The 15,473-nt window shown below is 50.0% G+C and overlaps 1 protein-coding gene across 1 annotated transcript in view; it reads right to left on the bottom strand.

The window, feature by feature from the left end:
- Positions 1–956: 956 nt before the first annotated feature.
- The window catches only part of LOC109298310 (protein Smaug homolog 1-like), a 48,046-nt gene continuing 33,529 nt past the window's right edge, over positions 957–15,473 (bottom strand). The window contains exons 8-10 of the mRNA XM_019518340.1: positions 15,040–15,166; positions 8,319–8,402; positions 957–3,644 (exon numbers count right to left, since the gene is read on the bottom strand). Of these exons, the coding sequence (XP_019373885.1) occupies positions 3,616–3,644; positions 8,319–8,402; positions 15,040–15,166 (240 nt within the window). The 3' untranslated portion in view covers positions 957–3,615. The remainder of the gene's footprint in view (positions 3,645–8,318; positions 8,403–15,039; positions 15,167–15,473) is intronic.

Here is a 15,473-nt window from a genome sequence, read left to right as displayed (position 1 = left end):
GTTCTATCCGGCCCCTGGGTCCCCTAAAAAATTTAGAGAATTAATATTATCTTCCCCTGGCTGCCTGTCACGCGGCCCTTGCTGGCTTGCCAAAACTCAGTATGCGGCCCTCCCCCAGAAAAAATTGCCCGCCCCTGAGTCAAAGGACCTGAAACACGTGCTTAAAGCCTGGGTTTCCGCCAGGCTTGGCAGGGCTGAAGCACTTTGGTACACGAGGGTCTCTGCCGGGTGCGCTGTGGAGGACTTTTGGCTCGGCGGGCCCTGCCTACCCCAGCAGGACGAGCCCAGGGACGGACTGGCTAAACCCCAGCAGGATGAGCCTGGGGGTGGCCCAGCTGAGCCCCACCTGTGCGGTCAAAGGAGGTTCATTCCTGCAGCGCGGGCACTGCCAAGGACACTTGAACATACGGACTTGGTTTGCTCTTCCGTGCAGACAACTTCGCCGAGCAGACGAGCGGCATTCGTGTTTTTCTTGTCGGCCGTCATTCAGAAGTGAAACCCAAAGCAGTGAAAAACCATCGGCAGCAGCGTTTCATTCGTTGTACGTCTCAGCCTGTTGCGTGTGCATGTGCGCGCATGTGTGTGTGTGTGTCTGCCCCTACCGTTAATAACCGTAAGAAACCACTCAGGATAAAAGCACCAATAAAACGTCATACATTGATAATAGTGTAGCAAACTACTGTCTCTGGAAGAGCTTGCAGAGATGCCAAGTACACACTGCTTTAGTTAGAACAAGAAGAACATTTATATGTAGTGAAATAGTTGTTGCTCTGAGATCTGAAGTCATTCGATACTTGCTTATTATAAAACAGTTGCATTTGGGGTAAATGGGTAAATACAAAAAAGAAAGGCACTGCCGCTTTATTACTAAATATTTGACTTCACAGCCTTATTCATGCAACTGGTTTTTTTTTATAAATAAATTTATTATACTTTAGGATTTTTTTTGTTTTTTGTTTTTTTAATTAAGCTCTAAACCTGCACTCAATACAGGCTGCAAAACAGAGCTGGGAAGGACTTCCAAAATTTAACTGAAGCCACTTTTTTAATTAAAACAAGAAACAGCAAAACACAACTAAGTAGTTCTCATTAACCTATACACTGTCAATGGAAAATAAGCTTAAAAAAAAAAAGAATTATGTGGTTGTTAATAACAGACATTATCATGGTTACCAGCCATAGCAAGTTAATAAGTAATATATCCAAAATAATATATCTAATAATCAGATAACCTCTGTTTCTATACTCAGCAAAGGAATAAATAGAATTTCAGATTTGTAAATACTTTTGAGTCTTCCTTTCAAAAGATTCAGGCTAAAGTGATTGTGTTCACAACTTGCTTTCAGAAGCTGCGTTTTGTATAGCTATGAGTGCTCAAGGTACAACTCTGACTGGAAAACTTTCTCTTTGTCTCTAATGCGTAACACTGCAGGTCATCATCCTTTTCATTCACTTTGTCTCCAGCTCTTCATCACACGTTCCCAAGTCCCTGGGTATCATCATCCTGGCTTTCCCCTTCTCTACATCACACTGCACCTTCTGGACCCCGGAAAACCAAATGTCAACTTTATGTCGATCAACATAAAAAATTGCATTTTGGCACTTTTAGTTTTTATAAAACTACTTAAAAATGCTGCCTCTAGACTGGATTTACTAATCCTACGGTACAGACAAGAGAACATCTCTTTCATAGTTAGAGTTAAGCCCTTATTCTCCCCCGCCCCCACCTTTTAAACTAGTCACACGTATTGGCACTAAGAAAAAACTTGCTTCTCTGACCGATCCTGTAGCTACCTGCAGAGAACACCCAACCTGGAGCAACGTGAACAGACAGAACTAATGTTGGAAGTATTGCTGATACATTCCCCTAGCCACGGTACGCACTTACACTGCTCTTCTTTATATGATAAAGAACGGGTATGTGAGCCAAATCACATTCTCACTTACAGTCATGCAAGACCCAGGGACGTCCACTGATGTCAGTGGAGATACAGTGGGACAAACCTGGTGTAAGTAAAATCAGATTCGGGTCCCTCTGTGCCTCAAGAAGTCAAGGGGCTTCAAAATAACCGTGTGTAACATGCTCTCACGGACACTGGAGTAACTCCCCTGCATTCAAGGGCAGTGCTGTGGATACTCACTGGTGTGGGCAAAACCCAACTGTGGCCCTGGATCTCAGTTGAAACCCTGGCTTGACCAACGTTGCACCCAATCCACCCATCTAAGGAACCGAGGCCCGACTTTTGGTTATACAAAGCAAACCCGACACAGCTGCAGTTCTGGGATGACAGCAGCGTAATACTGCACGTGCCCCCTGCCATCTCTTTAAACTCAACCCCACCCCGTGTCGACCTTCCTTCACTTGCATGCAACGTCCAGTCCAGTCTGCTTTTTACCCCGTGACCTCATGCTTGCCCACTGTTTGTTGAGAGGGAGGAAAATGGGAGTGCTCCAGCATTAACATGCTCCCTATTTATACAGCAAGCTGCAGTTCAGCACTGCTTAGATTTTGCTGCTGGGGTTTTTGCACAGGAACCTGGCCCCCTCCTGCTATACCGCCTGCAAGGAAAGGCACAGCCCCCTACCAGATGCAATTTAGCTGATACATGGTAGCCGGTTCTCGACATGGTTTGGTGGGTCAGCCCGGGGCGGGGAGGCAGATCGGTAAAACCCATGAGGCAGCATTTTGCTGTGCACTAGAAAAGAAAAGACATGGAAACTGCTCCAACTCCTTCTCCTCGCCTAATCGCACGTCGCCCTGCCCACTCGACAACATCCCCTGTTCTCTTCGCCGGGTTCACGCTTCCACCCAGCAGTAAAACTCGAGGCCTGCCCCAGGCTGCCCACACTCCCCAGAAGCGAAACTCGGCTGCGAGTTAAAATGCAAACCTGCTGCTAAGTAACAAAAGTTAAAATGACACATCCTTGTACAACAGGAACGTGAGACAAAAGGCCGGCCTGACGTCGTTGCACACTTATGTACCCTTGATATCTACCTTTATGTAAACAGTGCACAAATTGACATTTAGTTTGATTTGCTGAAAGGAAGCTTAGTTTTGGTTTTTCTCTCTTTCTTCCCCCCCAGCATGTTTTTGATCCCACTGCAGCTCGCGTTGATGTCTGAGCTCCAGTGAAATAGAGGAGATGGGAACTAGGAACAGTTTTGGTTTACACTGGGGGATTTATTTTTTTGGTCACACCTGTGTGATAGTTGTTACACGTTTCCTCGTTCAGAAACAGGGTTTGCTTCTGGTGCTCTCCTGTCCTCCGGACCAGAGATGAATACCTCTTTTACCAGCACCTCAGCTTGCTGCTCAGATTTTCCTTACGTGGGTTTTTCCTTTTTTTTTTTTTATTTTTTTTTTTTACTTTTTTTCCCCTTCTTCTAGCATGGATGTAATAAATGACAAAACCAAATTCCAATTCTAACAATATGTTCACAAGGACAATCTACACATCCACAAAATTAAAACAGGAGAGGGAGACAGAGAGAAAGGGAGAGAGAAAAAGATGCGAAAGGTCGTTGAGGATCCTGTGCAAGTCTGGAGACCCTTGCTACTGGACCCGCAGCAGTCGTTCTCGCAGCCAGCGCTGTTACCGTCACGCCTTCGTCTCCTATATGGTAGAGGTTCTGTCCACGCCATCTGAAAACAGCAATGCGCAATGAGGAGCAGCCATGCTTCACTTCAAGTGCTGCCGCATGAGAGCAAGCAAGTTGAGCAATGGTACAGCTATGCAGAAGAACCATGGGCTTGTGCCAAAACCCTACGTTTGGAGGTTGGGGAAAGGCATGTTGGGGTCCTCGGTGGCTGGGTTTGACCCACTTACCCTTGTACTTGCTGTGTCTTCTGTGCCAGGTGTCAGGGCACACATGCCCGCTCATGACTTGAGCGTACACATTGCATATGAACTAGTGATCTATGCTCGGGGCTCAGATGCATCCTGAAGGGGAAGTGCATGGCCCTGCGGCCCCAGAACTGAGGAAGCCAGCATGGCAATGAGAATCGCTGGCTGTTCCCTGATCCCTCCCTTGCTCCTGGAAGGAAGTAACCCGCTGGTTTATTGCCTGTTCCTACCTCCCTGGATAGGATGGGGTGCAGACCGTGGGCTTATGCATAAGGCAACGGGGATCCGTTCTTGCCCCTTGCTTTTTACAAAGGAACATAATAAGTGAGACTATCTGGCCCTGTATTAACACCTTGAGTTTAGGGGCAGGAGCTGCAGATCCTTATTATCATAGAAAATGAGGGTGTGAAGGGACCTCAGGAGGTCACACCTAGTCCAACCCCCTGCTCAAAGCAGGACCAGCCCAGCTACAACATCCCAGCCAAGATGATCCTTGGAGGCCTTGTTTCCTGCATGCTTTGCTCTGAGTAAGACAGCAGGAAGAAGCCTTTTTCTGTGAACGTTTGGAGCATGGAGTCCCGGCCAGGGAAGCAGTAACGTCTTCAAATATTCTGGGCTTTATTTTCTTTTTAACTTGCGACAGGATGGGGGAGGATAGTTAAATAGTTAAAAAATAAATGCCAGGAGCTTTACAGTGGGAAGTTGCATGCAATGCATGCAAAGCCTGGCTCTGTGAAAAGGGAAGTGCTCTTGACTGAGGTTCATGTTAGTGGGAGCAGAAGATACTCCCTTGATGCTTAGCCAGAGCTAAGGAAGCTGGGAGTAACCCCCCACCCCCAATTAATATCTGGCCATCTCTTTTTTAAAGACTTCCCAACTGTTCAAGGGTCCACTCACTTGCCTAGCCTGGAAATTATAGCTGGAAGGGCCCTCCAGAGGTCATCTAGTCCAACCCCCTGCCTGCAGCAGGATCATCCCTATCCAAACCATCCTATACAAACCCATCGTCTAACCGCTTAGCAAAACAGAACAGTCAATCCTGACATCGCACAACACATGACACCGAATCAGGCGCAGGTAAAGCAAGAAGACCACAGTGGCCAACATCTTGCTGCTGCAAAGGTTGTTCAAAATAAGTTCGAAGGATATCAGGAAGAGGATTGTGCCCCCTGCTACAGAGGAAGGCAAAAACCCAGTCTGTACCAAACTGACCACGGGCTAAATTCCTTCCTGACCCCAAATGTGAGCCTTGAGGACCTGGTGGGACAAATGGAGACACCTAAGAGACCTGATGTTGCTGCAAGGCCTTAATAAGCAAACTAACCTGCCAGAGTGAGCTGAGGGGTGTGGGTGTTTAGGGCCTAGTTCCCCCTGGTGATGACAAATGCACGCCTATGGTTTCCCCAGGCTCAGCTCTCAACCAAAGGGAAGTCAAGGGGATGACACTGAAAAGCTTTTGGGGACTACGAACAAAAAGAGAGAGAGAGAGAGAGAGAGTGTGTGTGTGTGTACGTGTGTGTGTGTGTGTGTGTGTACACCAGATGCTAGTTATGGCATAAACGCATTTAGGGTGCAAGATTTTTTATCAGAATCACTGCCTTTTAAGGCATGCGTGGAGAGCGGTTTCTCCACTGTCGGCTGGGGACAGGCCAACAAAAGTGCTCGGCTGTGGTCTGTGAAAGTGCAGCATCGGGCCCTTTCAAGCGTCTGAATTGGGGATACAAACATTGTACACCCAGCCCTATTTGGGGCACCTGGCGAGAGCCAAAGATGGGCATGGACCAAAACTCCTGGTCCAAATTCCCCTTGCCTGAAAATGGAGGCTGCATAGGGCCCATGCTTTTCTCTGGCATGGGCTGAATCAAACACCTTCAGATCCATGGGAATCCCTCACCCTTAGGCTGTGAGAAGTTTAGGTCCAGGTTACAGCTTTGCTCCTTGGCCCTCCCTACAGAAACCCCCGGGCTGGCTGCATTTCCAGCCTGACGAGCAGAACTGCTTCGCTACCCGCTGGGAGGGCGAGAGACAGCACGCACGGGCTGCAAACCCCCTCTAGACCGAGGGAGAAGCAGCTCCTGAAAGACCCTGCCTGAATCGCATGCACCATCAGAGGCAGCGAGCTCTCGCCTTCCCACCTCAGCCCAGTGCAACCCTGTATAATGCATCCTATTTAGTCCACAAATGAGACTGAGGAAATACCTAAGAGGCCTGCTGTAATGATACGACTTGCAAGATATACAGAAGCAGATGGTGTCAAGACACAGTCCGTTTTGTTAAAGAACTGGAGCGGCGCAGAAGGGCAGTAGCCCCGCATACCACACTGCACCACATTACTGACTTTGGCAATGGCCACGTAAGCTATTACTAATACAAGGCTCCAACAGAGCCCTCCCTGTTATGGTACTCAAATAATCACGGCCCTCGCCTCGTACTTAGGCTTCGATTCATCCATTTGGAATTTGAAGACTAAGAACAAACAGGTTTGTTCAGGTCTTTTTTTTTTATTTAAGAGGTCTTTTTTAAAAAATAAAAAGCTATTTATAGCACTAGTCGATTGAGGGAGGCTGGGAGTAGGCTGCGTGGAGGGGGGAAAAAAAATCCCAACCCAAAGGAACACAACCCTGCACAGAAATGGCTTGGCTAGATCTTTTCTCCGGTGTGGGCTGAAGAAGCTCTTCAGTCACACAATGATTTTTGTTCCCCATATGCAGGCTACCCAGTTCGGTGTAGGCTATGAACCCCATCAGCTAACCCCCTTGCTAGGTGATGGTATGCCTCTCTCCCCAGACATACTGCCCGGTAATTCGGGCTGTCCCCCCTGGTGTGGTCTGGGTGGGGCCTCGGGGACCCACAGTTCTCTCCTCCGCCTCGTTGGTTTGATGAAGACCCTAAATTGTGACTCCCTGGGCTCCCAGAAGCAGCTAGTTATCAGTCCAGATGCTGGGGGAGATGGAAGGGATGTCTCCAGCAGCGAGCACTTAACAGGGCTATTTTGCTGCTTTCTCTTCATGGCTGGCTGAACGAATTCATTCTTTCTCCGGTTTGCTCTTTGCTGGCTGGGTGGCTGTTGCTTGTCGCTGAGTTTAATTTGCTGCGGAGGGCGCCCGGGGTTTTGTGTAAGGATGCTGTTTTTATTCCTATCTAAACAAGCTTCGTACAGCTGAGGCAGCCAACGGCTCAAGTCATGACACCTCCCTCGGCTATGCTGCAGTCAAACCTCTCCCGCCTGGCTTTATATGGCCGGTGCTGACCTGTCTGCTCACCTGTCTGCTTCCTGATTCACCCACCGCTTCCACCCCGCCTGTCTGCTTGTCTGCCTGTTGTTGCTTGTACAAGTGCCTAGGCGGAGAGGTCTGTAGGACAGGGGCCGATGTTTACTGCTGTTTGTGCAGCACCTGACACAATGGGGCCACGATCCATGACAGCGGCTCCCAGACATGAGTGGGATACAGATAATGACAGTGGGTCAGGATATGCTCAATGGAGGACACAGACCTCACTGAATCCCTCCACTTTAAAGGCCTTTAATTGCTCTCAAGCTGTTTCTGGTGTTTTATCAGGGATGGGAAGCATGCTTGAGCTGTCGAACTGGTGTAGGCAAACCTATGGATGCTGGATGCAGCACTCCCATACATCAACTCCTGACATCTGACTCCTAAGAGGGTCTTCTTTCAACGGGAAAACAGATGAGGGCTGTCCTATAGGGTATCTAGAGACCATGACAATGGGTGTTTTAGAAAGGCACAGGGTAAAGTAACCCTAATTACACTCAGAGGAGGAGGACAGCCCAAGGGATCAGACCCTAGCCAAAGACTCAGATGCACCTTCAAATCCCTGTCCTACCACAGATGCCTGTGTGCAGGTCAGGCCATGGAAAGGCACGCTGCTTGAAGTACTCCACATGCCTCTGAGGTGCTCCAAACACTTAAAAAATGGCTGGACCGCTGTAGCAGTCTTCTCCAGTCTCCTTCAGCCACATGGACGGCGGCTGTATCAGAAACCCTTGCAGAGGTGATATAGGGCCTGGGCAAATGTAATGTTGATAGCCATGTAACTGGCATCCCAGTGAGCCTCCAAACCAGGGTGACTGCATTCAGTCTGGTGGCGAGTTATCCCTGAAAGGATCGGGTAAAACAGTACCAGCGGAAATCCCACTGGTTTGGGCGTTGTCTGTCCTCATCCATCCTGGAGTAGCTACCTGATAAAGGCAAACAGGCGATTACCTGCTTCCTGCCCCCCGCCCCTGCCAAAAGCGAGGGTCTGTATGAGACATCAAATGCGAGTGCTACCCTGGGAGAGCAGCGAGGGCATCTGCTCCCGATCTGTTTACACTGGTGCAAGGCCGCTGTGAATGACACTAGGGTATGTGTTTGTCTGTTCATGTCCGACCGAAACTGCAGAATCCTCAGGGCTGGGGCAGGGACTCTGTGGCCAACAGCACGGCAAGGCAAGGGGAAGACGGGTGCACTTACCACCTAGGGCATGCTCGGTCATACTCAGGCACAAGGACTCCAGCCTGTTGTTGATGTCAGGTTCTGTCACTGGCACCTGGAACTCTGCAAAGGGAACGGGACAGGCGGTTATCCTGGGGTCCACAGGGTTATCCTGGGGTCCACGGGGCAGGGGGTTGTCCTGGGGTCCACAGAGTTATCCTGGGGTCCACGGGACAGGGGTTCATAGATTCGTAGATGTAGGGTCGGAAGGGACCTTGTAGATCATCAGGTCCGACCCCTGCCCTGGGCGGGAGAGAAAACTGGGCTCAAATAACACCAGTCAGGTAGATGTCAAGCCTCCTCTTAAAGAGCCCCAGGGTAGGAGCCAGCACCACTTCTCTCGGAAGTTGGTTCCAGACCCTAGCCGCCCTGACCGTGAAGTCGCGCCTCCTGATGTCTAGTCTGAATCTCCCCTCTGCCAGCTTGTGACCGTTATTCCTGGTCACTCCTGGCTGTGCTCGGGGGAACAGGGACTCCCCCAATGCCTGCTGGTCCCCTCTGACCAGTCTGTAACAGGCCACTAGATCCCCCTCAGCCTTCTCTTGTGGAGGCTGAACAGGTTCAGGTCCCGTCGCCTCTCTTCATAGGGCCTGTCCTTCTGTCCCCTGATCATGTGTGTGGCCTCCTCTGGACCCTCTCCATGTTGTCCACATCCCTCTTGAAGTGCGGTGCCCAGAACTGGACGCAGTACTTCAGCTGTGGCCTGACCAGTGCCGCATAGAGGGGGAGGATCACCTCCTTGGACCTGCTCGAGATGCATCTGTGGATGCACAACAAGGTGCGGTTGGCCTTCCTGACCACGTCCCCACACTGCCGGCCCATGTTCATCTTGGAGTCAATGCTGACTCCGAGATCTCTTTCTACCACTGTGCTCTTGAGAAGGGAGTTCCCCAGCCTGTAGGTATGGTGCCGGTTCTTCCTCCCCAGGTGCAGCACCTTGCATTTGTTGGTGTTGAATCCCACCCTATTCCCATTTGCCCACCCCTGTAACCTGTCTAGGTCCAGCTGTATCCTGTCCCTCCCTTCTAGCGTGCCCACCTCGCCCCAAATCTTGGTGTCGTCAGTAAATTTGAACAGGTGCTTTTTACCCCCTCGTCCAAGTCGCTGATGAAGATGTTGAACAGTGCGGGCCTGAGGACCACGCCCTGGGGGACCCCACTGCCCACATCCCTCCAGGTCGAAAACACCCCGTCCACCACCACTCTCTGGGTGCGGCCCTCCAGCCGGCTGGCGACACGTCTGACTGTGTAGGCATCGACGCCACAGTCGCCTAGCTTTTTAACGAGAATGGGGTGAGAGACAGTGTCAAAGGCCTTCCTGAAGTCCAGGAAGACTACGTCCACTGCGACACCTGCATCCAATGATTTTATGACCTGTTTGTAGAAGGCCACCAGGTTGGTCTGACAGGACCTGTCTCTAATGAACCCGTGTCGGTTGCCCCTGAGCATTGTCCCCCCTGCCGGTCCTTCCCAGATGTGCTCCTGAATAATCCTCTCGAAGAGCTTCCCCAGGATCAAAGTAAGACTAACGGGCCTATAGTTGCCTGGGTCCTCACTCCTCCCTTTTTTGACAGAGGGTTATCTTGGGGTCCATGGGACAGGGGATTATCCTGGGGTCCATGGGACAGGGGGTTGTCCTGGGGCCCATGGGACAGCGGGTTATCCTGGGGTCCACCATTGCAGAATAAAAACCACAAAAGATTTCTTATGGCTGAAGACAATACTTCAGCATCTAGGGGCTCTTTGGCACTGACCTGAGCCCCAGGCAAAACTGCTGACCGGGGCATCACTTGCCCTGCATCCCTCTGGCTACAACTTTAAAAGACCACAATGGACCTTCTATCCCCAAACACGCGAGGGAAGTTTGTGTGCATCAGCTTTCACACTGCACCCACCCCCCACATACACCTGTTCATGTATACCATTTGAACTCTTGGCATTTGTATTTGCAGACAAGTGCCCTGGGGCGGATTCTCCTCGATTCATGCTCCATCTGAATTTTAAAGCCAGCTGCCTGGGAGGAGCAGCAGCATTTCTATGCATCTCAGTGCTGAGAGAATCAGTTGACTTTGTAGCTCATTATCGTCTCCCCAATCCTTGCTAATCTCTCTCGACTCCACGGGTGTTAACAGCCCTCTCTCCTTTTTACTGGTCTTGATGTTCCACTATTCAAACTCTCTTTTCTTCTGCTGTTTTGCTGTCTGTTAGCCATTCCTAGTAATGCCTCTCTCCTATTCCACAGCCCTGCTATTTTCCCCTTTTAACTGAGAAAAACGGCGATTTCTCATTTTAACACAGAAACACGTGGATTTTTCACTTTTGCAAAGAGCTCTCTGGAGGCTGGCAGAGTTGCAGCCTGCAAGGGGCTGGGGGGAGCGGGAGTCAGGCAGGGATGCCATGTGCATGTGCGTGCTCACACATGCACACGGCTGCCAGGCAGCCTGGAGAGCAGCTCCCGCAGGTAAGTCTGGCGGGGGCAATGGGATTGAGGCCCCCATAGGGAGGGACAGAGTTGAGCCTAACCTGGCTTGAAAAATACCATGGAAAAAGGGCTTTCAAAGGTCCATTAACAAAAAAAAAAAAGGACAGTAAAAGGTGTCTGTAATGCAGATGCAGCTACCCGGAGAATGGATAGCAGGCAGAGCTGCTGGGGAACAGGGACATTTGCAGCTGGGAGTGGACAAATCTCTAGAAAGGGCAGGTCTGTTGACAGCTGAACAGGAAGGCCCACAGGCACCGTGATAGACCCATGGTTGTGGAAGACCAAGCTCCCCATGCTGGGTGGAAAGAGAGCACCGAGGCTCCACCTGGGCTCTCCATCCCTACAGTCTTGTGGGCTGAGTCCAGCAGTGATTATTTTCACTTTTAAGGGAACTCCACATCACAAATTCTCCCCAAGAGAAGACAAATACCTGAGACTTGCACAAATATAATTATTGCTGTCAGCTGGGGAGAGGTGATCTGGGGTTAAGGCACTGGACTCAGGAGAGCTGAGTTAATTTGCATGGGTTTCCTGCATGACCTCAAGCAAATCTCCAGGGCCCAGATCCTCAGGAGCAAGCAGGTGCTTGACGCTCTTTAAAATCAATCACCTACATGGAGGTGAGATGCCTGAATACCTTTGTGGGTCTGCCCCTCAGTCCCTCTCTGCGCCGCCTTCATGAAGACTGTAATGCCATGGCTGTTCTCCCAGGCTTTGGCAATTGTGCCTGTTTGGAAAGAAATGCTGTGGCAGGTCCTGTCTCTTCAGCTGTATGAGTTATCCTGCCAGGCAACAGCACCCTCAAACCTACCATACTGTTTCAGGCCAGCGGGTTAATTGGTGCTGTCACTCACTAATGAGCTCTCCCGGGCCAATCCACAGCCCAGCATGGATATAGCTGTGCGGTATCCAGATCAGCCCAGGCAAATTGGGCACTGTCGCTGGGCACAGGCTTGCCCTGTACACATGTTCTTGTTATGTATCGGCATAACACCCTGCACAGTTCAGCTTGGACTTGTGCAAAGAAGTGAGCACATTTAGGATGGTGTTTTCACTTCTGCAATCAGGACGTGCAACTGCAGCAGGAGTAGGAGCCCCTATGTTAGCTTCAGTCTAGCTGGCTTGGGTACAACAGGGGTGCCCAGCCTTTGGTACAGCCTCGCAACCCAAGGAAGTATCCAGGGGCTTTGGCTGCAGTTTGTCCAGCCTGCGCTGAAGTCCCTGCTGCTGCTGCACCTCCACTGAGATGAGGAGCCAAGTAGGTAGCTGAAATAACGTGGGCCTGCCGATGTGTGCCAGGATCACACCTCTGACCGCGGCGCAGACATGTGACTGTAACAACCCTGCAGAACAAATGTGTTCTCTGCCTGAATCCAAGACAGCCTCAAGGCCAGCCCGCCTCTTTTCGGACCTATTTTGGGCCAGGTTTCTTATGTCTGCCCTGGTGATTGCAGAATCAAGGTGTTTTTTGTAAATTAACTTGCAAGTTGCGTGTAGGGCAGACTCTGAATCTCCTCCTTGCCAGGGACAAGAGGGCTGCAGAACTTTTCCATACGTGTGACAGAGGCAAAACTAAAAATAAGCCCCTTTGCTGGTGTCATTTGAAACCCTGTGGGACAAAGCCCTGGAGAACTGACTGTGGGTGCCTTACAAGGATTTATTTTCCCCTTCTTCTGATGCATCTGGATGGTTGGAAATAAAAGGCAGGTAGGGACCCTGGCAGCTCTGACGAGAGCAAATTGGTGGAATAACCCACTAGTGTATGTGGCCCATGTTCCCTTCTATTTCCAAAGAGCCTTTTAATCTGGGCATAATACATCTTACATGAAGAAGGTCACAGATTTTTCTTAAATGCCTCCTGGCCAGTACCTGACAGACACTCGAGTCCAGGTGAGGTTTGAGAGCATGGCACAAAAAAGATTTGGTGCTCACTTTAAACAGCATGCCAGTTCAGAGACAAACCCTGCCCTCAGATGTGCATGGGCTCAAGCTGTGTCAGAATTCCCACCAGAAGGGGAGTGAGGAGCAAGAACACTCCCTGAAGTTCCCCTCCCAGAGGTGTCTGCAAAAGCGGGTCGGATAAGGAGCTGAGATTCCCTTTCTAGTGAGCAGGGTCATAGCCTCCACGGGAAGGGGAAGGAGGCTGCTTGTTCCCGGCCTGTCGGGGTACAAGGAACTCTGCTCTCACCCCGTGCGGTACCTTTGTTCCAGGTTAGGAGATGCAAAAAACCAAGTGCCTCTAGCATTTGCATGAATACGGGTAGAAGTCGGCAGCCTGGCTCTCAGTATTTCTCCTGTGCTGCTAGCATGCAGAGGCCAGGACCGGGTCATAACTTGGGCTACTGTGTTAATTTTGCCTGTGATTCATCCCAACATAGGGCCGCTCCTAGGTCACCAACTCCAGTCCCCTGCTATTGCAGGCAGCCAGCTCATGCAGTCCCCTCCATAAACTAATCAAGCTCCTTCTTTAAATCAATGTGTTTTCCTGCCCCTGTCACTCCAGTTGGACAGCAGCTCGGTCCTCTGCTGAGCCTGCTCTGGGACGATGGGCAACTGCTCAGTTGACACCATAAGCCTAATCCTTTTCTCTGTCCACATATTGTTCTGGGGATTAATTCATCACTGTTCATAAAGAGACCCTTGGAGGGGAAGAGTCAGCGTGGTGCAAGCGGTTATTGCGATGACTAACGCTTTGGTGACTCTATGCATATTTTTGGCAATGCTACTTTTCAGCCCCCTGGAGTCTGCATCGATCGCAGACTAACGTGAAAGAAGAGCCTTCTTTATTATTATATTTAATATTTACCAAGACTGGTCTTCCTGCTGGGCTCTGGCCCATATGCAAGAGGAGACACAGTCCCTGTGATGTGGGATTAGATTTTCATTTTCAACGAGACCATCTCAACAGGGCAGATACAATATACAGCAACAGGCCCGATGAAACAATGGTGGGAGCTCCTGAATGGGATTGGTTTCTTTGGTCAGCGACCCTTGGAAACTTGCTGACTAACAACTGGATGCTGGTAGAGGGGCTGAATTAAAAGAAGAATGCAGCAATACAAAAAAACCCCACAGAAAGCAAGAAGGATTTTCCTCTGGAGGAAGGTTCAGGTCATTCAGAAAACCCAAGAGAATGGCAGGATGTTCTTCTGCACGGGAGGCTATTTAAAGTGTGCAAGGAAAAAGGTACAAAACCCCAATGTGGTGAACTTCTGCCTCACCAACGCTAAGTACAGACAGTCAAAAAGCCCAAATCTGAATCGATTCAATCTTTGCAGGTTAGTCTAAGCTATGTAGATTGAACCCATAAGCAAGTGAGCAGACATTCACTTTTGATTCCAGAAATGCAGCCACGTGCCTGCAGTGGCTCAGGTCAGGCGGTGGGGGGCGCTAGAGCACGCCATCCGGCTTGACTGGAGCAGACAGCTTGGGCCAAGGCTAGCCCACCCACCCACCATATAAGGTACGGGGGGAACTGAGAGGGAGATGCAAAGCATCCTAGGATGCTGAGGGGCTGTGAGTTAACTTGAATCTAGAGGGGATTAGGGACAGAAATTCCATAAACTGATTTAATCTAAATCAATTCAGCCTGATACTACACCCAGGCAGGTTTATCTTAAACCAGTTTGGGCCATTAGAAAAGCAGGTTCTGTGCACTGAATTTCTGTTGAGTTACAGATCTGAACCAGTTTCTGATCACTTTTATCAGTTTGTGTGTCACTTCTGTCCCTAGTCCATCGGTTTTCAAAGAATTCTCCCCAAATACATGAAGTCACCTCACTGCAGCTCGGGATTTTCCAGTCCATGTAAAAGCAAAAAAGGTGATCCAAGAGCGACGACGTTCCCCATGTAACATAAAGCCTCTCTGAAGGAAGCTATGTGAGGCGCTAGCGCAGTCAGTCTGTTATATATAGGGCCCAAATCCCTCCAGTGATGTCTCTGGTTTAATCAATCCGGTAATCTGACTAGCGTCAAAAATATCTTGGTCAGATTGCAACAGACTCGGAGCTTGCATAGTCTGGCTTGCCGCCAGCCCACCACGGTTCGTGCTTGCAATGCGGTTTAAAAAAAGAAAGCCTTCTATAAGCGCCCAAGAATGTATTGTGACAGTTGAAGCTAAGCACTTTCGGGCAGGGCTCGCTACTACAGCTATCCAAATACACTGTACTCTCGTACATCAAAGGTATGAATAAGCAAAAGACCAATGGCTTCTTCCTACCTGGCTGCTGAAACATCAGCATGGTCTGCGGGGACGTGTGGACAGGCAGGGAGCGGGTCCTTTGCACTGAGCTATGGGTCCGGCTGGGCATGCTGTTGCTCCCCCCAGGGTTTGCAAACCACAGGTTCTATGGGAGAGAGACAGACAAACCAATGCTTCAAGGGAAGGCCATGCTGGGCTGCGTTAGAAACCTTAGGGTCTACTAGTGCGTTTGTGGCCGCTCCCCGCAGCCTTCTACTCCCCCAGTGCAGTGCTTTCTCGGCAAGCATCATATTTATACAAGTTCTCTGCCTCCGACGCTCCCTAAAGCCTGGCGTGTCCTTCTATCTCACTCCCAGCTCTCCTTGTCCCTTTTCAGTACCCCTCTACACTGAGGAGAGCAAAAACAGGAAATGCCTGCAGACTGTTCTCACTGGCTTGGCTTTTTTTTTTTT

This window comes from Gavialis gangeticus, unplaced genomic scaffold (assembly GCF_001723915.1).
Source record: "Gavialis gangeticus isolate Ggan-Ray unplaced genomic scaffold, GavGan_comp1, whole genome shotgun sequence".
NCBI lineage: Eukaryota > Metazoa > Chordata > Crocodylia > Gavialidae > Gavialis > Gavialis gangeticus.
This window is presented reverse-complemented; position numbering and strand designations above follow the sequence as displayed.